Genomic DNA, 23,391 nt, shown 5'->3' on the forward strand with positions numbered 1-23,391 from the left:
AATATAGTCACATTGGAGGTTAGGGCTTCAACATACGAATTTTGGGGGGACTCAAATCAGTCTATAGCAAAATGGTAAGATAAAAATATTTATTGCAAACAAAGGCAGTTAAGGAGATACTGATAAACTAAAAATTCTGTCATATATAAAACAAAAAACAGAAAGACAGCAGGCACAAACCCAACCACAAAAATTAATAATTATATTAAATATCAATGGACTAAACAATCAAATCAGAAGGTATAGATTATAATAGATCAAAAAACAAGATCTAACCATATGTTGTCTATCAGAGGCACATCAGGGATTCAAAGACACAGGCAGGTTGAAAATAAAAGGATGGGAAAAGATATACCATGCGAACTATAACCAATATAAAAATTAAATGAAGAAAATTCCACCGTAAAAATTAATGAAATACCTAGGGCCGGGCGCAATGGCTCACACCTGTAATCCCAGCACTTTGGAAGGCTGAGGCGGATGGATGGCTTGAGGCCAGGAGATCAAGGCCAGCCTGGTCAACACGGTGAACCCCGTCTCTACTAAAATTACAAAAATTAGCTGGGTGTGGTGCTGCACGCCTGTAATTAATCCCAGTTACTTGGAAGGCTGAGGCACAAGAATTGCTTGAACCCAGGAGGTGGAGGTTGCAGTGAGCTTAGATGGCATCACTGCACTCCAGCCTGGGCGACACAGCGAGACTCTGTCTCAAAGAAATACCTAAGTATAAGTCTATCAAGAAAGTACAAGGCCTGTACAGTGAAAATTACTGAGAATTCTTGAGAGGAACTAAAGAATCTCTAATCAATGGAGAGATATAGCACACTATGGACTGAGACAGTTAAAACTGTGAAGATGGCAATTCTCCCCATACCGATGTAGAGATTCAATCAAAATCAAAATCCTGGCAGACTTTCTTTGTAGAATTTGACACTACCCTAAAATTTATATGGAAATGAAGAGAACCTGGAACAGGCAAAATTATGTTGATAAATTAAGAAAAAGGTTAGAGGGCTATGCCGTCTAATTCCAAAACTTACTGTAAAGCAAAAGTAACCAAGATATTGTGGTATTTGTGAAAGGAGAAAATATACTCATCGACAGGGTCCGGAAGAAAGCCCTCACTGGCCGTTCTGCTATTTATTCTCCAATGCCTCTGTCTCCTTTGTCCTTCTATTGTCTTGATTGTCTTTGTGTTTAACACATGCTTTACAACGTCATTTAAAAATCCCTCTTGATTTTTCAGCTGTGTTTTTTAGAGTTACGTTTGCTGTGGTTGCTTTAAACAAGTCTAATTTTCTGCTCCACTGTTGCTCCATCTCCTCACTCTTCCTTTGTGCTTACTATCCTCTATGTTACATCTATTTGTTATAACTCCAACAATACAGTGTTATAATTGTTGCTTCAATGTTATGTTTTGTAAGGTAATGAGAAAATAAAATAATTAACAACACAGTCTCTTATTCTCATCCCATGTTCACCATTCCCCGTGCTCTTCATTCCTTCTAACAGATTGAAGTTACTGTGTGGCGCCAGCCTAAATGCCTTCCTTTACATTTCTTGTAGGGCAGGTCTATTAGCAATGAATTCTGTTTCTGTTACTCTGTGAATATATTTAGTCTTCACTTTAAAATGTTAATTTCATTGGATACAGAATTCCTGGTTGAGGTTTTAAAAATGCATTTTGAACATGACCATATCTGGGAGGATTTTAGCAGAAAATACAAACCTCTGAACAAAATAGAAATCTATGAATCTGGCTGGACGCAATGGCTCACACCTGCAATCCTAGCACTTTGGGAGGCTGAGGCAGGTGGATTGCCTAAGCTCAGGAGTTTGAGACCATCCTGGGCAACATGGCGAAACTCCATCTCTACTAAAAATACAAAAAAAATTAGCTGGGTGTGGTGGTGCATGCCTATAGTCCCAGCTACCTGGGAGGCTGAGGCACAAGAATCGCTTGAACCTGGGAGGCAGAGGTTGCAGTCAGCCAAGATTGCACCACTGCACGCCAGCCTGGGCGACACAGCAAGATTCTGTCTCAAAAAAAAGAAATCTATGAATCCATATTGCTATAAATTAGTGAATACACAGATACCTGAATTGGGTAAAAGAAAAAGCTCTTCTTTATAGTAGAATGAAAATTAATACATATAGAAGGAACTGTGGAAATGGAAAAATTGCTATGAAGCAGTCATCAGGTGGCTGATTGTTGGGGGGTGAGGCCGGATGAGGAAAAAGGTATCAATGTCATTTGGACTATCTCTCCACAAGACACTCATCCATAATGGGGGACATAGTGGCTGCAGTGAGAAAGCCTGATAGATGCCTGTGTGGTCAGGTGACCAAGGTGAACATCCTCCTGGAGGAATCAGGAAACCAAGGTGAACATCCTCCTGGAGGAATCAGGCGACCAAGGTGAACATCCTCCTGGAGGATCAGTAGACCAAGGTGAACATCCTTCTGGAGGAATCAGACTACCGAGGTGAACATCTTCCTGGAGGAATCAGGTGACCACGGTTAACATCCTCCTGGAGGAATCAGGAGACCAAGGTGAATATCCTCGTGGAGGAATCAATCAGGTGACTAAGGTTAACGTCCCTGTGGCAGAACAGGTCAACTCTGTGCTCTGATGTGATGTGCTAAGCAGAGCAGTAGCATTTCTGGGGCATTCCTGCCAATAGAGGATGGTCTGGTCTCCGGAGGAAATACCAGACAACCCAGGTTATGGGTCACCCTTCAGAATTTGAGGCCTTTATTCTTCGAAACTATTGAGGACAAGAAAAAGAAGTATGAAGAAATGTTCCAGTCCAGAGGAGAGAGAAGAGATGTTACAGCTGGATGTAGTTCATCTTTCCATGAGATTCTTGACCAGAGAAGAGAAACGCTGTGGTGACAGCTGACGGGATGGTAGAGCTGTGTCAGCGTGGACGCCTGGCCTGAGTTATGGGTGGTTTTGTAGGACTGTGCTGTGTCAGCGTGGACGCCTGGCCTGAGTTACGCGTGGTTTCGTAGGACTGTGCTGTGTCAGCGTGGACGCCTGGCCTGAGTTACGGATGGTTTCGTAGGACTGTGCTGTGTCAGCGTGGACGCCTGGACTGAGTTACGGGTGGTTTCGTAGGACTGTGCTGTGTCAGCATGGACGCCTGGACTGAGTTACGGGTGGTTTCGTAGGACTGTGCTGTGTCAGCGTGGATGCCTGGACTGAGTTACGGGTGGTTTTGTAGGACTGTGCTGTGTCAGCGTGGATGCCTGGACTGAGTTACGGGTGGTTTTGTAGGACTGTGTTCTTGGTTTTTAGCGGTGCTAGGGCACCACATCGGTAACATGCTCAGTGGTTCAGAGAAATACCAGTGATGACAGCTTGGGAGCAAATTAACAAAATGTTAACATTTGGGGAATCTGGGCAAGGGAGATGTTGTTTTTTAATACTGTTCTTACAATTTTTTCTGTGTGCTTGAAGTATTTTCGAAATAAATTATTTTTAAAAACTAATTTGGTTTTTTAAATACTGTTCTTACAATTTTTTCTGTGTGCTTGAAGTATTTTCTTTCTTTCTTTTCTTTTTTTTTTTTTTTGAGATGGAGTCTCGCTCTGTCGCCCAGCTAGAGTGCAGTGGCACGATCTCAGCTCACTGCAACCTCCGCCTCCCAGGTTCAAGGAATTCTCCTGCCTCAGCCTCCCGAGTAGCTGGGACTACAGGTGCCTGCCACCACGCCTGGCTAATTTTTTATTTTTAGTAGAGACGGGGTTTCACCATCTTGGCCAGGCTGGTCTCGAACTTATGACCTTGTGATCCACCCACCTCGGCCTCCCAAAGTGCTGGGATTACAGGCATGAGCCACCGCCCGGTCTGAAGTATTTTCAAAATAAATTATTTTAAAAAACTAAGTTGGTTTTTAAAATACTGTTCTTACAATTTTTTCTGTGTGCTTGAAGTATTTTCAAAATAAATTATTTTTAAAAACTAAGTTGGTTTTTTAAATACTGTTCTTACAATTTTTTCTGTGCTTGAAATATTTTCAAAATAAATTATTTTAAAAAACTAAGTTGGTTTTTTAAATACTATTCTTACAATTTTTTCTGTATGCTTGAAGTATTTTCAAAATAAATTATTAAAAAAACTCATCTTACAACATACCTCAAGATAAACTCCAAAGAATCTGGAAGAAGGTAAACATTAAAAACTAGAAGAATTCTGTTCTGTGAAAGATAATGTCAAGAGAACAAAGGACAAGCCACAAAATGGAAGAAAATATTTTCAAGATACATATTTATCTGATAAGGAACTGTCATCCCAAAAAAAGACACACAAAAAAGAAATGTCATCCAAAATATACACAGGACTCTTAAAACTCAACAATAAGAAAACAATCCAATTAAAAAATGGGCCAAATACCTTAACAGACACTTCAGCAAAGAAGATACGCAGATGAAAAATCAACATAAGATGCTCCTAGTCATATGTTATCGACGAAATGCAAAATAAAACAGCAAGATACCACTACATACCTATCAGCTGGCCAAAATCCAGAACACTGACATCATCAAATGTGAGGACGTGGAGCAACAGGAACTCTCATTCGTTGCTGGTGGGAATGCGAAAAGCTGCTGCCACTTTGGAAGGTAGTTTGGCAATTTCTTTCAAAACTAAACACCCTCTCACCATCTGATCCAGCATTCACACTCCCTAGTATTTACCCAAAGGAGCTGAAAACATGTCTACACAAAACCCTGCCACATGGACATCTATAGCAGCTTAATTCATAATTGCCAAAACTTGGAAGCAACCAAGACGCCCTTCAGTAGGTGAATGGATAAACTATGATACATCCAGATAATGGACTATTATTCAGTGACTAAAAAAATGAGCTAGCAAACCATGAGAAGAGATGGAGGAACCATAAGTGTGTATTGCTAAGTGAAAGGAGTCAATACGAGAAGCCACATACTGTATAGAAGCCACATACTGTATAATTCCAACTCCAGGATAGTCTGAAAAAGGGACCGTAAAAAGATCAGTGGCTGTCAAGGGTTGGTGGGAGGTGGGGGAAGGATGAACAGGTGGCGCACAGAGGATTTTTAGGGGTGGCACTATTCCATATGCTGCTACGATGGGGGATACATGTCACTATATATTTGTTCAAACCCATAGAACATTCAACACCTAGAGTGAACCCTAATGTAAACCATGGACTGTGGGTGATAATGATGTGTTCATGTAGGATCATCAGTTTTAACACATGGACTGCTCTGGTGGAGGATGAGGATGATGGGGGAGCTCTGTGTGTGTGTGGAGTCATGGGGTATATGGGAAATCTGTACCTTCCTTTCAATTTTTCTGTGAACCTAAAACTGCTCTAAGAAAAAGTTTTAAAAACTACCCAATTAGAAAAAAATGATTTAGATATGTGAAAAAAACCTCCCTAAGCATGAGAACCTATAAAATAAAAGGGATAATAACAATAGATATGAGTACATAAAAATATTAAGTCTCTAAAATTCAAAGGTCAAATATAAAATTACAAAGCAAATTGGTTAAAAGGTTAATATCCTGCACACTGAGGGCTTCCATATAAATGACAAAGGAATAAAGCAGATAATTCATAGAAAAAACACAGAGGAATAAATTTAAAACACTCAGAATCATTAATAGTCACATAAATGCAAATCAAAATGACTATTTCCTTCCAAATTGGCAGAGGAAACACAACAGACACAGTGGGTGTTCTGAGTGTGTCCAGGGTGCCCTCAGCCTGCTGGAACAGAAACAAGGCGGCCCTTTGTACCTTAGCATATATTGGAAGTGTTTAGAGTTGGTGTGTTCCCCGTGCCTTCCAGAACTGAATGCTAGGAGGAGCATCCAGTGAGGACAGAAACATGGTGAACCTCTGGAAACGACACACTCTCCGGGAACAGGGGGCTTAGACAAGGTCAACCATGGGATGAAACAGAAAGAAGCTGTTAGATGTGGCCCTACAGGAAGATGCAGGAGACAGCGCGCGGGGAGACGGCCTGTGTGGGCTGAGGTCGATGTGTGCTGAGGTGTGAGGGAGGGATTCACTTTGAAAATGGACTAGCAATTCAAAGCCAATTACCAGGAAGCAAACCCAGTGACACTATTTTTGTTTAAAACCAAGAGGACATAGAATGCAAAGGAGCCAGTTATCTCCTGTGACTTGTTACACGGTCATCAGGAGCTTCTCTCTGACTCAAAAGCTGCACCATTTTGGTAAGTATGTAGCCTCCCATGCACCTGGAGGAAGGACAACACCTCCTTGGGTAGGTTCTGACGGCTTTGATTAAACATGACCTTTCAGGGAATACATTTTAATTGATACGTGTATCAATCTGAGGTAAGGTTACAGGAAATTTTACTTACCCATGCGTCCATCTTGAGGTGGACTAATCACGGAGATTCTCGCAGGGCCGGCTGCTATCTCGGACTAAGAATGCAACAAGAAAACAGTGGATAAAATTCCAATATTGCGGCTTATGAGATTCGGACTCCCACTGTCTGTTAGGAACACATTTCCCGGAACCCCATCTCCCTCATCTTTATCGCCCTCTGACAAGTTCCTGTCTAACTTGATTCTGTGTTCATCTCCCGACTCTGCCTGCTGGTGGTAGAGGGGGTGTGGGTGGGTATTACCTGTTTGATTCCCTCTGTTCCACCAGGGCCTAAAACAGTGAACGGATAAAGGGCTGTACTAGGAATTTTAGGTGAAAAAAACGGTTTGCAGCTGATGTTAGAGAATGTGAAATTCTGAGTAAATCATTGTTGGGTGCATAATTTTGTCACCTTGAAATCCAGATGCTGATGGAAAGGGTGGAGCTAATGCTGCTCAGAGCTGTGTGTGCTGGGCCCTGCTCTGTGCCCACCCTTCACCCTATCCAGCAACCACGAGGCCGCTTCTGCCACCATCCCTCCTCAACCCACAGGAGGAACCTGTGAACCCAGAGCTGCCAGCGCAGGTTCTGAGACTGGTAAGGGAGGCTGTTCTGCTCTGCTCTGAGGCCCTCCTGCCTCTCAGTGCGACCTGGGGGCATGGCAAGGTGCTATTTCTAGTCGCTGCCCCTTCCTGGACTCGCTCCTCTGGCTCTCCACTCACTGCTGGCATCTCCTGTTCCCAGGCTCCTTGCCTCACCCCGCTGGTCCTCAGGCTCTGCTGTCATCAACTGTGCCCCGCCAAGACCTCTGCTGCCCACCTTCCTGGCTTCTGCCCCCGGCACAGCCACCCCACAGATCCTTTAATCCACAGGCCCTTCCAGCACCACCATGGAAGCCCCTGTGTCCTCGTGGCCTCTCTACCAGCACAGGAGTGCCCTGCTCCAGGGACACTCTCTGCCACACCCTTGGCCCTACCCTGCCAGTCCTCCACTCCTGCTCGCTGGCAAGACTCTAACCTTGGAAGGACGGACCCCCCTGCTTGGCACGGCCCTCTGAGCTGCCTGCAGGCCAGCTTTCTCATGGAGCTGTCCACTGAGCACATTCCCCATCCACCTGAAGCTCATGACCTCACTCCTACCTCGAAGAAGACAGAATCTTGTGAAATCGGGAGCTTTTGTCTCTGTACCTTCAGCCTCTGCCTGCCATCCTGTGAACACCAGACATATTCCTGCCTCATCAGGACAGGCTCCAGGTACTTCCTTTCACCTGCCTGGAGTGCTGCTATGCCATCATTTCTGGATCCTTCTCATCCACTAGGATGTCTTCAATATCAAGTTCATCCTAAGAATCCCCTTGACATCACCGCCCCTTTGAACTACGTTCCATTTGCTGCTCCATTTAGAGAAAATCTCCTCAGAGTGTTCGAGTGCTGGTGCTGTCTGAGAGCTGTGAGTTACAGAAGAGAGTGGTGCAAACCTTTCTTGTCCATGGGCCATGGCAGACTTGGCTGGGCAAGACACTGGTTCCTGCCACATGGGAGGAGCTGTGTACGCATCGGTGTGTTCACAGCTGCATTTGGCTGCCTGCACGAATGTTTGCTCTTTGGACTCTCCTTTAAACCAGTTTTCACATTTAACTGGTGTATTAGGCCATTCTTGCACTGCGATGAATACCAGAGACTGTGTAATTCATAAAGAAAAGAGGTTTAACTGGCTCATGCTTCTGAGGGCTGTACAGGAAGCATGGCAACAGCTGCTTCTAGGGAGGCCTCAGGAGGCAACAATCAGGGTGGGAGGCCAAGGGGGAGCAGGCGCATTGCAGGGCGAGCAGGCAAGAGACTGGGGGGCAGTGCCATGTGCTTTTAACCAGCCAGATCTCGTGAGAACTCACCCACCATGGCAAAAACAGCACCAGCCATCAGGGATCTGCCCCCATGACCCAAACTTCTGCTACCAGGCCCCACCTCGAGCACTGGGGATTATAACTCCACATGAGATTCGGGCAGGGACAAATATCTAAACTATATCAGCTGGTTTCCCTCATTAACTCATAACCTTTTTTTTTGAGACAAGGTTTCACTGTCGCACAGGCTGGAGTGCAGTGGGGCAGTCACAGCTCACTGCAGCCTCAACCTCCTGGTGGTGATCCTCCCACCTCAGCTTCTCAGTAGCTGGGACTACAGGTGTGCACCACCATGCCCAGCTAATTTTTTGTAGAGATGGGGTCGTGCCATGTCGCCCAGGCTGGTCTCAAACTCTTGGGCTCAAGGCATCTGCCTGACTCAGCTCCCAAAGTGTTAGGATTACAGGCGTGAGGTAATGTGCATGGCCAACTCATAAGTTGAAGGAAGTATGTGAATGGTATTCATTTTGTATTTGTGAGGCATTATGTTACCTTTTCAAAAAGATATGTTAATCCTGGTCAATTTTACATAATAGAAAATGCCATGCTCATTTAAGGTTAATAGCCTTAACTTAGAAATTATCCCGCCAAGCCCGACACCTTAGTCAACAGTTCCATCTCCATGTGAAGGCAGACTCTCCCTCGCCTTCCCGGGCACCTTGTCCAGGAGGGTGGGGGCCTTAGCCTCTGCTTTTCCTCCTCCCCAGTGCCAGCGGCCTGAGGTCCCCAGGCCTGGAGCAGCAAGGGTGGAGGAGGAAGGAAAAAAACCAATCCCCTCTGGGCAGGCCCAGCTGTGCCCCAGGCGCTCTCATGGGATGGCGCTGGCTTTGCTTCTCCGAGTCCACCCAATGAGAGACCCTTGCACTGTGGCCCTCCCTCTGATGAGCCTTTGGGGCAGGAACCCCACCAAGAGCACCCCTGATAATGCTCTCTGCCATGCAGCCCTGAACAGTGTGGGAGGTTCACCTCGAGAGAGGCCTGCACACTGCTCTCTGCAGGCCAGAGAGTGAGACCTCAGTCCGCACAGGCAACAGGTGGTGTCCCAGAACCCCTGCTCAGGCTGAGGGTTACCAGGAGCACCTCTCACTCTAGGCCATCATGTGTGGCAGGGAGGACGGGAGCTCTTTCCAAAGGAACTGCTACACACATCCACTCCAGGGTGACAAGGCGTTTCAGGAGGTGAAAGTTGGTTTCAGACACTTTCCTTGAAATTTGCATTCTGGTGTGGCACAGGGGTTGGCAAACTATGGCCTGCAGCCTATTTTTATTAATGAAGTTTTATTAGAACACAGTCATGGTCATGCCTATTAGCTTCCGTACTTTCTATGGCTGCTTTTGCAGTTCCATGACAGAGTTGAGTAGCTGTGAGGGACTGTCTGGTCTGCAAAGTCCAAATGTTTTACTATCTGGCCCTTTACAAAAATGTGTGCCGGCTGAGCTGTAATCCCAGCACTTTGGGAGGCTGAGGTGGGTAGATCATGAGGTCAGGAGTTTGAGACCAGCCTGACCAATATGGTGAAACCACGTCTCTACTAAAAATACAAACATGGTGGTGCGCGCCTATAGTCCCAGCTACTTGGGAGTCTGAGGCAGGAGAATTCCTTGAACCCGGGAGGCAGAGGTTGCAGTGAGACGAGAGCTCGCCACTGCACTCAGTCTCAAAAACAAAAAACAAAAACAAACAAACAAAAAGCAAAAGACAGAAAATGTGTGCCCGTGTCTGGTCTTTGCCTCTCACTTAGAAACTTTGATTCACTACTTTCTGGTTCCTCAGCAATAATTTCTATAATTTCCAACAGTAGCACCTAGTGAAGTGTCAAACAATTTAGCCTGCCAGTCTTTTCTTTCTTTTTTCTTTTTTTTAGAGACAGGGTCTCACTATGTTGCCCAGGCTGGTCTTAAACTCCTGGGCTCAAGTGATCCACCTGCCTTGGCCTCCCAAAGTGCTGAGGTTATAGGCGTGAACCCGACATGCCTGCTGCCTGCCAGTCTTGAGTATTCTCTATCCTCCTCAATTACTCAGATCCTAAGGAAAGGTAGAAAGCTGACCTGACAGAACCAAGTTCTTCCTCCTTAAGCCGTGGGGACTTGGAGGCTGTGAGTTCACCCGTGAAACAAGGCCCTAATGCAGCAAAGGACAGCTGGAAGCAGGTGTCCGGCCTTGGGGGAGCCAAGGCAGGTGGTGGGGACCTACAGGGACCCGGGGGAGGGCTCCATAAGAGCTTCCAGCGGGGCCTGAGGGGGTGGGTGGGGTCCTAGGTGTGGGCCAGTTGCCTAGGGAGGAGGTGCACCCGGGAGGAAGTGTATCCCTCTGGAAGCACGGCTCCAGTGTTGCCGGTGGGTGTGGGCGTGGCCATGAGGATGGGGGAGGTGAGCTGGGCAGGGAGAGGACGCGTGTGCTTGACCCAACTGCCAAGGAACTGGCGTTTCTCTTTCACGGAAGCTGTGGCAGCTCTTCGTTCCCTACTGAATCCAGTTCCGCCTTCTTATCCTGACTCCAGGTTCCTCCATCATCTGGCTCCGGGTGTGATTACTCATGTCACAGGGCTGCTAGGATGACTGAGTTCATATCTATAAAGGGCTCGGAACAGTGCTTGCCAATGAGCCACACTGTGTCGCACAACCCGAAGCAACACATAAATCAAATAAGCCAATAACTGGCACTGTGGAACACAGGCATTCGCCACTGCTAGAACCCACTCGGTTTTCCTGCCTTTGCTCCTTGGCCCCCTCCTGCCTCACAGGCTTCTCAAGTCCTGATCCCTCCCATGGGATGCAGCTCACTCTGCCGAGCCCTTCCCAAACTGCCTCCTCTCTCCCGTTTCCGAGCTGCCTGGTGTGTGGCCGACGTGGTGCATCTGGCGCTGAGCTCTGCCCACCCGGGCAGACGACCAGAGAGCCGGGCCTGGACTCTCCCTGAGTTCTGGGCAGGTTTCCTCTGGTCTTGCGTCACTCCAGCTTGAAGTTGTTGTTTCCTGTTTCCCAGAGTCCTTAGCTTTTCTGACCCATTTCTTTTCCTGGGCTGACAAAGTTTACTGTTGTCTTCTTCAGCACTGTTTGTCACTTCATGGGACAGCAAGTGAAGGCAGGTAAAGCACAGGGCCACCAGCTTTGCTGCCATTTCTCCTTGACACCAACAGAGACCGACAAGGACCAGCACAGGACCAACATGGGACCAGCAGAAGATCAATGCAGAATCAACACGGAACTAACATAGGACCAATACAGGGTCAACACAGGACCAACATAGGACCAATACAGGGTCAACACAGGACCAACATAGGACCAACACAGGGTCAACACAAGATCAACACGGGACCAACAAAGGACCTGCGTGGGACCCTGCCACACTCCGTCCGCATTTGCTTTTGTTTCTCCAGATGCAACTGCAGTCCCAGCCATTCAGACAGAACAGGAGCGTTCTCATGACCCAGCTTATAGCCACAGCCCACCCCTCTCACCCACGGGACTAGCACATGATGCAGGAGCCAGCACATGGTGCAGGGGCGCTGTGCAAAATCTGTCTACTGTTGCACGAGGTTATGTTTTTCAGTAATGAGGAAAATGGGAAATGCCACATGTCTGGTACACAGAGGAACTCGGCAGGAAAGATGCACTTACTTTTCTAATCGGAGAAGGAGAGAGATCAACTTCCATCGACTCCAGTCTGTTAAACACACAGTGAAAGGCTTTGAGTGAGCCCAGGACTTACCTATAACAATGTCAGTTGAAATACACACGATGAGACCATGCGTAAATGTCTAAATCTTCCTCTAGCTTCGTGCTGCAGCCAGAGTTTAGCCACTTAGGCATCTGATCACTGCCATTTTCCTCCCTCTTTAGGGCCACCCGCTGTCTGTACTGGGATGCAGCCTCTCCAGGACAGAGGCCGTTGGCCGTCCCACCCTGGCTGGGCTCTCCCTGGCATTTCTCTCTTGCACCTCTGCACACTCAGTTTCTCCCTCCAGACCACCCCTTCTCTTCTCTCTGCCAACACCTGCCTGGAGCCTGCTGGACTAGGACGTTCTGAGAGTGGGATCCCGAATTGACTTCTGTTATCACTCGCTGCCTGGCCACACACACCACACCGTGCATGCTCAGTATGTTCCTTCATTTGCCAAAGACAGACAGGAAAACATCATCGGATTCATTTTGCGTTAGCCCCCTCCTAGCCCTACCATCCTTATGGCTCGTGATCTCTGTGGAAAGAGGCTCCCTCTTTTCCAACAGCTCCAGCAAGAGTCCCAGGGATGACTCCCATTAGTCCAGCCTAGCTGGAGTGAATTCTTCTAATTTTAGGTGGCCTCAGCATTCATTTTGAAGACAGGTTTAACTTTCTCATACCAGAGGCAGGGCTCAGTCACCTTCAACAGTTTCCAGTTCTCCACCTGCTCCCAGTGTCTCAGTGTGGTCCATCCGGACACTTGCCTCCCAGTGGCCACCTCCCTGTGGGAGGGTGGACAAAACCCACTTAGCTGGCCCCGCTGACCCCTCACCCTTCATGGACCGTACAGATGTGCCACAGTGACGCCCTCAGTCACAGCAGGACCCCGTGGAGCTTGCGCCTGCCTGCTCTAAACCCACCAATTAAAACTCCCCGCGGGAAACCTGCCTGGATGATGCCCTGAGCCCCAATAAAGGTGCTGGCCCACGAGGCCCCCTCTCTGCCTGAGCCTTCTTTCCTGCCTCTTGCTACCTGTGGACAGAGCACTGTCCTCCCCACGCATGGCACCCTCCCCATCCAGGACCTATAAGTAATAAATCTGAATGTGTTTCCTATCACAGGGGTAGACTGAATTTGTGCCTTCCATCTGAAGAGCTAGGAGCTACTCCAGGCTGGGTTTTCTCTGGGGTGCTGGAGGGAACATGAGGTTGGGCTCCCTGTGCCAGAGTGATGGCCAGGCAGGCATAGCCTGGAGATGGGGCAGACACAAGCCACAGGACATCTGCCAGTAGGAACGTTTCCTGTGTGAGGGACCCCCAGCCATGGGTTGGGTAATGGGTTCAGGCCATACCCCAGGTGAAAGAAGGATTCCATGAAAGGCACACCAGGTCAGCCCCTTAATTTCCTGTTAGGGCAGGGCTGTCAGCTACCGGGCACCGGAACCCCAGTTGAGGGGGTGGCACGCAGAACACTGGGTCACATGATCATTCCCAAATCAATCACTGCGGCTGCAGGGATGGAGTGCTCTGATTGGCCAGCCTGGATCACACACTTAGTTTGGGACCTGAGCCTCACAGGGATATGAAATTAGTACCAAAATGAGTTGATGTCCAGTCAATTGTCTGGATTAGCAAAATCTGGGGGCTTAGAGAGGGGATGGGGTTGGGATGGGAAGGGAGGTGCAGAAGCGGAAAGACCTGAGGGTCCTGTGATTTCTGCGAGCGACCCACACACCTGTCGGGGGTTGATGAGTAAGGTGGCAGCAGGCATCCGTGTGGTTTTGCTGGAAGAGCGATGAGGAAAATGCCAACGTCAGTGCACACAGTGTGATTCAGCAACATGCATCTCTATTGTGTTCTCTTTCTGGCATGATTTTACTTACTTGAAACTGAACTTTTTATTGTGCTGAAAGCTGTTTGTTGTGATGATCTCATACTAAATAGATGGAGAAAAGGTAATGAATTAAACCATAAAAACTGACTTCCCCCCAGGTCATTCCAACTGAAAGTGTAAGAAGGCTCTGAATCAGTGAAATGTTCTTACTGGGTTTGCAAAGGGCATTTCACATGAATTCAGCAGTTCCCAAAGCGTCCTGTGAGTCCCACGGCCCTGCTCCTCCCTAGCGCTGAAGCCAAGTGAACTCTACACCCATTGCCATTTACATCACTGGCTCTTACAACTGCAACTGTCACTCAGCACATGGCCATCGCGGGTGTTAAAGGTGTGAAATTAAGACCTGAAACAGGAGCCACTAACGCACCAGCTTTGAAAGGCCACTAAGAGGCCAGCCATGGTGCCTCATGTCCATCATCCCAACACTTTGGGAGGCAGGGGTGGGAGGATTGCTTGAGCACAGGAGTTGGAGGCTACAGTGAGCTGTGATTGTACTACTGTACTACTGCACTCCTGCTTGGGCAACAGAGCAAGAACTCATCTCAGAAAAGGAAAAGGAAGGGGAAAGGGAAGGGAAAGAAGAGAGAAAAGAAAGAAAAACAGGCCAGCAAGAGAAATATGGACAAGTTACTTGGTCACGTTTTCCAGTCTAGCAACCCTGGACTGATCTCCACGATGGCCAGTAGCAGAGACCGCCTGCCGTGCCCCGTGACGCCCTGCCACAGAAGGCTGCTGCACCTGGGTCCTCTCTGCCTCACGGGGCCTGGTGGACATGCTGAGATGCACCTGTAAGACTGGGAGAGCGTGTCTGTTTCTGCGAACACACTGAGGTGCATGACTGCAGATGAGGGGTGGGGCTGTCTCCTGGCACCGAGTGCCCATCTATGCTGGCTGGATTTTGAGTCTGCCCTCAGCAGTTTCAGTTTGGGACCAAGCTAGCTAGGAATAGGCAGTTGTGCAACAGCTCAACCACTTGGGCCTCCGCTCTGCAGTCACCTCCTAGAGCCTGCCTTGGCACTGCCCCTCAACCTCCTCACCCAGAGTCACTTACCCTGACAGCCTGTGTCCCGGCCCGACATACAAGCTCACTTTCTGCCTCCTCTTCCCCACACAGAAGCTCCCAGAGGACGGACACTTGGCTTGTTTGGCTTACTCCGAATTGCCAGCCCCCAGAACAGCGCTGAGAATGCACCTGGTGCTCAGTAAACACTGGCTGCTGCGTGGCTGACTGTGGTGGGTGGAAGTACCTGAGCCTTCTGCGTCTGGCAGGGCTATGGCCTGGCTCCTTTGAAGGGCACTTGCTCCTGATTCCAGACCACTCTAAAATGCACTTTGTTTCGTGGGAGCAAGAGGATGATGACAAAAACAACAACGACAACAAAAGTGGGTGGCACGAACGCCACCACAGTGAGGCTGGGCAAGACGGGGTCGGGGGCGCAGCGGTCTGGGGTGGGTCAGCTGGGCTGGCAGAGCACATGGGAATCCTCTCTGGAAGAAAATGCAGGCAATACCAGGTATGTAGAGAGTGGGATTGACCTATGCAACCTCACCAGAGATCAGCAGAGATATACCTCCTCCAGCAAGAGTGGAAGAAAAGAAGGCAGATTTGGATTCCTGAGGATATCAGGTAAGGAAAATAAAAAGGCTGTCTGTGAAATGACTACATAAAAGATGAAGATGCAACAATGAGCAAGGACTATTTTCCAAATGGTGAAATGAGCAGGAATGTTCTAGAAATGTTAACTGTAATGCACAGAACAAAAACTCAATGGGGGCCGGGTGTGGTGGCTCACACCTGTAATCCTAGCACTTTGGGAGGCTGAGGTGGGTGGATCACCTGACGTCAGGAGTTTGAGACCAGCCTGGTCAACATGGTGAAGCCCCATCACTACTAAAAATACAAAAATTAGCCAGGCGTGGTGGTGCTGTAATCCCAGCTCCTCAGGAGGCTGAGGCAAGTCAATTGCTCGAACCTAGGAAGCAGAGGTTGCCGTGAGCTGAGATCGTGCCATTGTACTCCAGCCTGGGTGACAGAGTGAGACTCTGTCTCAAAAACAAACAAACTAACTAACTCAGTGGGGTTCACTGGCTTAACCTGAAAATCAGGGAGCTGGAAGGAGCAACCCAGCATGTGACCAGGTGGCCTAAGACGACGGAGATCACAGCAGAGGCTGACGTGGAAGGCGGGGAGCTGCAGGTTGTGGCTGGGGATGCACAGGGTACTACTTGAAAAGATAATAGGCAGGAATTTTACAGAATTGATGCAAAACGTGAATCTACAGAATGAAAGAAAATTATACACCAACAAGAAAAAAATGAAAGTAATTCCACACTTTGATGCATTTTTTTTTTTTTTTTTTTTTTGAGAGACGGAGTTTTGCTCTTGCTACCCAGGCTGGAGTGCAATGGCATGATCTTGGCTCACCACAACCTCCGCCTCCCGAGTTCAAGAGATTCTCCTGCCTCAGCCTCCTGAATAGCTGGGATTACAGGTGTGCACCACCACACCTGGCTAATTGTTAATTTTTTAAAGTAGAGATGGGGTTTCTCCATGCCGGTCAGGTTGGACTCGAACTCCCGACCTCAGGTGATCTGCCCACCTTGGCCTCCCAAAGTGCTGGGATTACAGGCATGAGCCACCGCGCCCGGCCCCTTTGATGCATTTTAAGTATCTGCCTTTCCTCTTGTGATGCTTTAAAGGAGGAATTTGCAAATGTTTCTGCAAAGGGCTAGCTAGTAAATGTAGGAGGCTTTGCTGTCCACATAAGGTCTCTGTTGCAATGCGTTTACAATCTTCTAAAAATGTAAAAGTCATGCTCAGCTTGGCGGCTACATGAAAATACATTGTGGCTGGGTGCAGTGGCTCATGTCGGTCATTGCAGTACTTTGGGACGCTGAGGCGGGAGGGTCACTTGAGCTCAGGAGTCCAAGACTAGCCTGGGTAACATAGTGAGACCCCATCTCCACACAAAATAAAAAAATTAGCTGGGTGTGGTGGTGCGTGCCTGTGGTCCCAGCTACTTGGGAGGCAGAGGCAGCAGAATCACCTGAGCCTTGGGAGGTTGAGGCATGAGCTGAGATCACATCACTGCACTCCAGCCTGGGTGACAGAGAAAGACTCTGTCTCGAAAAAAAAAAAAAAAAAAAAAAGCGAAGGAAAAGAAGAAGAGAATACACTGCAGGCTGGATGGATTTGGCCTGGAGTTGGCTTGCTGACACCTGGAAACACCATTCACAACACAAGCCCATGGCAACTCTTGGAACCCAAAATAACGACAGGGGAAAGAATCCCTTTTCACCAGAGGCAATCAGAACTTCATGTCAAGAGCAGGGCCACCAGCCAGTGTGACTGGTGTCCCCAGCTTCCCTCAGGCCGCACGGCCCCAGTGAGGCCATGCCACGCTCAGCTGCCTGAAACAGCAGGGAGGCGGGCACCTGCACACATGCTGGAGGCTCACCCACCCCTACACACACAGCCAACGGGAGGCAGACAGGGCTCCTGACTCCTCGACCTCCACGTTAGTACGCAGCCAGCAAATGGGGGCTTGTGACTATTCAACACGTCTCGTAAAATCTAAGGCATCGCCGAGCGTAAGATGTGCCGTATCTGTGTATGACTGTGGTAACTGAACTCTGGCCTGTTATTGATTCCAAATTCCAGAAACTCTGAATGCAGTAAAACTGCATTCAGAACAGAGGCAATACGGCAAAGGCACGGATGAGCTAAAATGTACAAGAAAGGAGGGTTTCAAATGGCAGATTTTCCAGATATTGAAATGTAATACTTTAAGTCCCCATCTTGGTTAATCCTAGCAACTCTGGATGTTTCTTCCTAAGATGCATCACCCATTCACAGCAGTGCCTTTATACACAGAACGTGCCACATGTATGTACCTTTCACAAACGGCTATGACTCCTGGCAGAAAGCAGGCAGCCAGGCAGCAGGTGGAGTCCCGCAGTCCCTGGCTGCAGGGCCACCCCACCTGTGCTGGGTCACTCTGAGAGGCTGGGGGCACCTGCTGCTCTCCCAGGCCCCTCCCACTGCCTCAGCAATCACTGGGGCACCTGCCCCAAGGGGAAACCATTCATCTCTTTTTCACTTTTTCTTTTTTGTCTCCTTTCTTCCCTTTGGTTTTCCCACAGCATTTTTGCTCTGACAAGTTTCTAGTAAATGAATGAGCTCTTCCCTCTGCATCCGCAGTCATCTTTCATTCTTGATCTTGGAGAACCAGACGACCAATGCGCATGGCAGTGGCTGCCTCGACTGAGCACTCACGGGGGGTGGGGGGGGGCCTTACCTTTGTAGCTGTTCTATCTGCAGCACTGACTTCCTAAGGGATTCTTCCAACCTAGAAATCTAAACATAATTACACAACCTTTTGTTATCAGACAGGCTATGCTGAGTGACATTGTGACCCTCTAAATTTCTTAAACCCTGAATCAGAATGTGGGTTACTCTGCATAGAGATGCCCTCGCGCTGTTCATGAGTAAATCTGCCTGGAGTCCGGCCCATCAGACACTTAGGAAATCGGCCTTGGGGGCCGTGCAGAGCGAAGTCAAACCCAAGCCCCAGGGGACAAATCTCAGTGCTTGCACTCCCCACAAGCCGGCAGGATGCAAATTCAGTGTCAGCCCTTCCAGGGGAGCACCTGGCCTCAAAGTCAGACACAAGTGCCTTCCATACACGGCCACTGCCAGGTCATCCCACAGCACAGCCTCTGCTGTCAGGCTGGAGCCCCGCCCTGTGTGTGGGAGCTGCCAGACCCCAAGGGAGTGACTAGAGTCTAGGATCCCACTGTCCAGTCTGTAATCATGGCTTATGCCCATCCGCCAGGTTTGCTGGGAGGATTAGGAGACAACATACACAAAATATAACAAAATCTGAGCCCAGGCTGGCTCCTGCAAGAAGCCTCCAGGCAGGGTTTTGGGTGGCTGTCAAGGAGTATGATGGGGCTATGGTGGCCTGGGAGGGGTAGGGGAAAGAGGATGGCATGAGGGTGGCAGGACAGGGGTGGGGGTGAGAGGATGAAGTGGGGGTGAGAGGAAGGGGTGGGGTGAGAGAGGATGGGGTGGGGTGACAGCGGATGGGGTGGGGGTGGAAGGACAGGGGTGGGGGTGAGAGGATGAGGTGGGGGTGAGAGGAAGGGGTGGGGTGACAGAGGATGGGGTGGGGGTGGAAGGACAGGGGTGGGGGTGAGAGGATGAGGTGGGGGTGAGAGGAAGGGGTGGGGTGACAGAGGATGGGGTGGGGTGACAGAGGATGGGGTGGGGGTGGAAGGACAGGGGTGGGGGTGAGAGGATGGAGTGGGGTGACAGGATGGGGTGGGGGTGAAAGGATGGAGTGGGGTGACAGGATGGGGTTGGGGAGAGAGGATGGGGTAGGGGTGAGAGGATGGCATGGGGTGGAAGGACAGGGGTGGGGTGAGAGGATGGGGTGGAGGAGAGAGAATGGGGTGAGGGAGAGAGGAGAGGATGGGGTTGGGGAGAGAGGATGGCATAAGGGTGGAAGGACAGGGGTGGGGATGAGAGGATGGGGTGGGGTGAGAGCATGGGGTGGGGGCGAGAGGATGGGGTAGGGAAGAGAGGATGGGGTCAGGGAGAGAGGATGGCATGGGGGAGAGGGTGGGGTGGGGGTGAGAGGATGGCATGGAAGTGGCAGGCAGGAGTGGGAGTGAGAGGATGGGGTGGAAGTGAGAGGATGGGGTGGGGGAGAGACGATGGGGTGGGGGAGAGAGGATGGGGTGGAAGTGAGAGGATGGGGTGGGGGAGAGAGGATGGGGTGGGGGAGAGAGGACAGGGTGGGGGAGAGAAAATGGCATGGGGGTGGCAGGACAGGAGTGGGGGAGAGAGGATGGGTGGGGAAGAGAGAATGGGGTAGGGGTGAGAGGATGGGGTGGGGGAGAGAGGATGGGGTTGGGGAGAGAGGATGGGGTGGGGGAGAGAGGATGGGGTGGGGGTGAGAGGATGGGTGGGGGAGAGAGGATAGGGTGGGGGAGAGACGATGGCATTGGGGGTGGCAGGACAGAAGTGGGGGTGAGAGGATGAGGTGGGGGTGAGAGGAAGGGGTGGGGTGAGAGAGGATGGGGTGGGGGTGGAAGGACGGGGTGGGGGTGAAAGGACGGGGTGGGGGTGAAAGGACGGGGTGGGGGTGAAAGAATGGAGTGGGGTGACAGGATGGGGTTGGGGAGAGAGGATGGGGTAGGGGTGAGAGGATGGCATAAGGGTGGAAGGACAGGGGTGGGGTGAGAGGATGGGGTGGAGGAGAGAGAATGGGGTGGGGGAGAGAGGAGAGGATGGGGTGGGGGAGAGAGGATGGGGTTGGGGAGAGAGGGTGGCATGCGGGTGGAAGGACAGGGGTGGGGATGAGAGGATGGGGTGGGGATGAGAGGATGGGGTGGGGGCGAGAAGATGGGGTGGGGGCGAGAAGATGGGGTGGGGAAGAGAGGATGGGGTTGGGGAGAGGATGGGATGGGGGTGAGAGGATGGGGTGGGGGTGAGGATGGGGTGGGGGAGAGAGGACAGGGTGGGGGAGAGACAATGGCATGGGGGTGGCAGGACAGGAGTGGGGGTGAGAGGATGGGGTGGGAATGAGAAGATGGGGGTGACAGGATAGGTGGGGGTACCAGGATGGGGTGAGGGTGATAGGATGGAGTGGGGTGACAAGGTGGGTGGGGGTGACAGGATGGGATGAGGGTGAGAGAACAAAAGTGGGGGGGTGACAGGATGAGGTGGGGGGTGACAAGACAGGGGAGAGGCTGACAGGACAGGGTGGGTGTGACAGGAGCAGGAAGTGGGTAATAGGATGGGGTAAAGGGGTGACAGAATGGGGTTGAGAGGTGACAGAATGTGGTGGGGGTATGATATGGTTTGGCTGTGTCCCCACCCAAGTCTCATCTCAAATTGTAATCCCATGTGTCAAGGGGAAGAATCTGGGGGAGGTGATTGGATCATGGGGGTGCTTTCCCCCATGCTGGTCTCATGACAGTGAGTTCTCACAAGATCTGATGGTTTAAAAGTGTTTGGCAGTTCCCCTCCACCCCCTCTCCTGCCACTATGTAAGATGTGCCTTGCTTCCCCTTTGCCTTCTGCCATGATTGTAAGTTTCCTGAGGCCTTCCCAGCCATGCAGAACTGTGAGTCAATTAAACCCCTTTCCTTTATAAATCACCCAGTGATTTATATATATAAAGGTAGTTCTTTATAGCAGTGTGATAATGGATTAATAAAGAAAATTGGTATCAGTAGAGTGGGGCACTGCTATAAACATAACTAAAAATGTGGAAGCAACTTTGGAACTGGGTAATGGTCAGAAGTTGGAACAATTTGGAGGGCTCAGAAAAAGACAGAAAGGTGTGAGAAAGTTTGGAACTTCCTAGAGAGTTGTTGAATGGTTTTGACCAAAATGCTGATAGTGATATGGATGGTGAAGTTCAGGCTGAGGTCTCTGATAGAGATAAGGAATTTATTGGGACTGGAGCAAAGGTCACTCTTGCTATGCTTTAGCAAAGAGACTGGAGGCATTTTGCTCCTGCCCTCAATATCTGTGGAACTTTGAACTTGAAAGAGATGATTTAGAGTATCTGGCAGAAGAAATTTCTAAGCAGCAAAGCGTTCAAGATGTGACCTGGCTTTTTCTGAAAGCATACAGTCATATACGTGTTCACAAAGAGATGATCTAAAATTGGAACTTATGTTTAAAAGGGAAGCAGAACATAAAAGTCTGAAAAAAATTGCAGTGCGACCATGCAGTAGAAAAGAAAAACCCATTTTCTGAGGGGAAATTCAAGCCGGCTGCAGAAATGTGCGTAAGTAACGAGGAGCCAGGACGGTGGAGAAAATGTCTCCAGGGCATGTGAGAGATCTTCACAGCAGCCCCTCCCATCATAGGCCCAGAGGAAAAAACGTAGTTTTATGGGTCAGGCCAAGGCCCCCTGCCCAACTCTCGTGCAGCCTCAGGACATGGCACCCTGCATCCCAGCTGCTCTGGCTCCAGCCATGACTAAAAGGGTCCAAGGTACAATTTGGGCTGCTGCTTCAGAGGGTGCAAACCCCAAGCATTGGCGGCTTCCACATGGTATTGGGCCCGCATGTGTGCAGAAGACAAGAGCTGAGATTTGGGAACCTCCACCTAGATTTCAGAGGATGTATGGAAATGCCTGGATGTCCAGGCAGAAGTCTGCTGCTGAGGCAGAGCCCTCATGGAGAACCTCTGCTAGGGCAGTGCAGAAGGGAAATGTGCGGTGGTTGCTCCCACACAGCGTCCCAACTGGGGTGCTGCCTAGAGAAGCCATGAGAAGAGGGCCACTGTCCTCCAGACGCCAGAATGGTAGACCCACCAACAGCTTGCACTGTGCACCTAGAAAAGCGGCAGGCACTCAACCCCAGCCCAGAAAACAGCCACTGGGGCTGTACCCTACAGAGCCACAGGGGTAGAGTTGCCTAAGGCCTTGGGAGCCCCCCTACCCTTGCATCAGCATGTCCTGGATGAGAGACATTGGGTAAAAGGATAAATTTAAGATTTAATGGCTGCCTTGCTGGGTTTTGGACTTGCATGGGGCCTGCAGCCCCTTTATTTTGGTCAATTTCTCCCATTTGGAATGGGAACATTTACCCAATGCCTGTACTCCCATAGTATCTTGGAAGCAATTAACTTGTTTTTGATTCTACAGGCTCATAGGTGGAAGGAACTTGCCTTGTCTCTGATGAGATTTTGGGCTTGGACTTCTGAGTTAAAGAATGAGTTAAAACTTTGGGGGACTGCTGGGAAGGTATGATTGTGTTTTGAAATGTGAGAAGGGTATGAGATTTGGGAGGGGCCAGGGGTGGAATGATGTGGTTTGGCTCTGTGTCCCCACCCAAATCTCATTTTGAATTGCAATCCCCATGTGTCAAGGGAGGGATCTGGTGGGAAGTGATTGGATCATGGGGGCAGTTTCCCCCATGCTGTTCTCGTGATAGTAAGTTCTCATGAAATCTGATGGTTTAAAAGTGTTTGGCAGTCCCCCCGGCCCTCTCTCCTGCTGTTAATGTAAGACGTGCCTTGCTTCCCCTTTGCCTTCTGCCATGACTGTAAGTTTCCTGAGGCCTTCCCAGTCATGCGGAACTGAGTCCATTCAACCTCTTTCCTTTATAAATTACTGAATCTCAGGTTGCTCTTTATAGCAGTATGAAGACAGATTGATACAGGGTGACAGGACAGGGTTGAGGGTGAGGGGTGACAGGATGGGATGAGGGGTGACAGGATGGGATGGGGTGACAGGACAGGGTGAGGGTGAGGGGTGACAGGATGGGATGAGGGGTGACAGGATGGGATGGGGTGACAGGACAGGGTGGTGGTAGCAAGATGGCCTGAGTGGTGACAGGATGGGGTAAGGGTGACAGAATGGGGTTGGGGTAACAGGACAGGGATGGGGTAACAAGATAAGGTGACAGGATGGGGTGAGGGGAGAGATGGGGTGACAGGACAGGGCAAGGTGACAAGACAGGGAGGGGGTGACAGGATGGAAGGGGAGTGACTGGCTGGCAAGCAGGGCCAAGGGTG

At 49.7% G+C, this 23,391-nt stretch overlaps 1 protein-coding gene across 2 annotated transcripts in view; it reads right to left on the reverse strand.

Annotated features, from left to right (window-relative positions):
- The window catches only part of LOC129035308 (probable E3 SUMO-protein ligase RNF212), a 57,144-nt gene that overhangs the window by 11,006 nt on the left and 22,747 nt on the right, over nt 1–23,391 (reverse strand). Inside the window, exons 1-6 of one of the 2 annotated variants that reach the window (XM_054485578.2) lie at nt 18,149–18,209; nt 14,482–15,338; nt 13,840–13,892; nt 13,692–13,740; nt 11,915–11,960; nt 6,383–6,446 (exon numbers count right to left, since the gene is read on the reverse strand). In XM_054485578.2, coding sequence (XP_054341553.1) covers nt 6,383–6,446; nt 11,915–11,960; nt 13,692–13,740; nt 13,840–13,892; nt 14,482–14,732 — 463 coding nt within the window. In that variant the 5' untranslated portion in view covers nt 14,733–15,338; nt 18,149–18,209. Of the gene's footprint in view, nt 1–6,382; nt 6,447–11,914; nt 11,961–13,691; nt 13,741–13,839; nt 13,893–14,481; nt 15,339–18,148; nt 18,210–23,391 lie in introns of those variants that run through there. The other variant, XM_054485577.1, reaches the window with a different exon arrangement.

Source organism: Pongo pygmaeus, chromosome 3, assembly GCF_028885625.2.
Source record: "Pongo pygmaeus isolate AG05252 chromosome 3, NHGRI_mPonPyg2-v2.0_pri, whole genome shotgun sequence".
NCBI classification, from domain to species: Eukaryota; Metazoa; Chordata; class Mammalia; order Primates; family Hominidae; genus Pongo; species Pongo pygmaeus.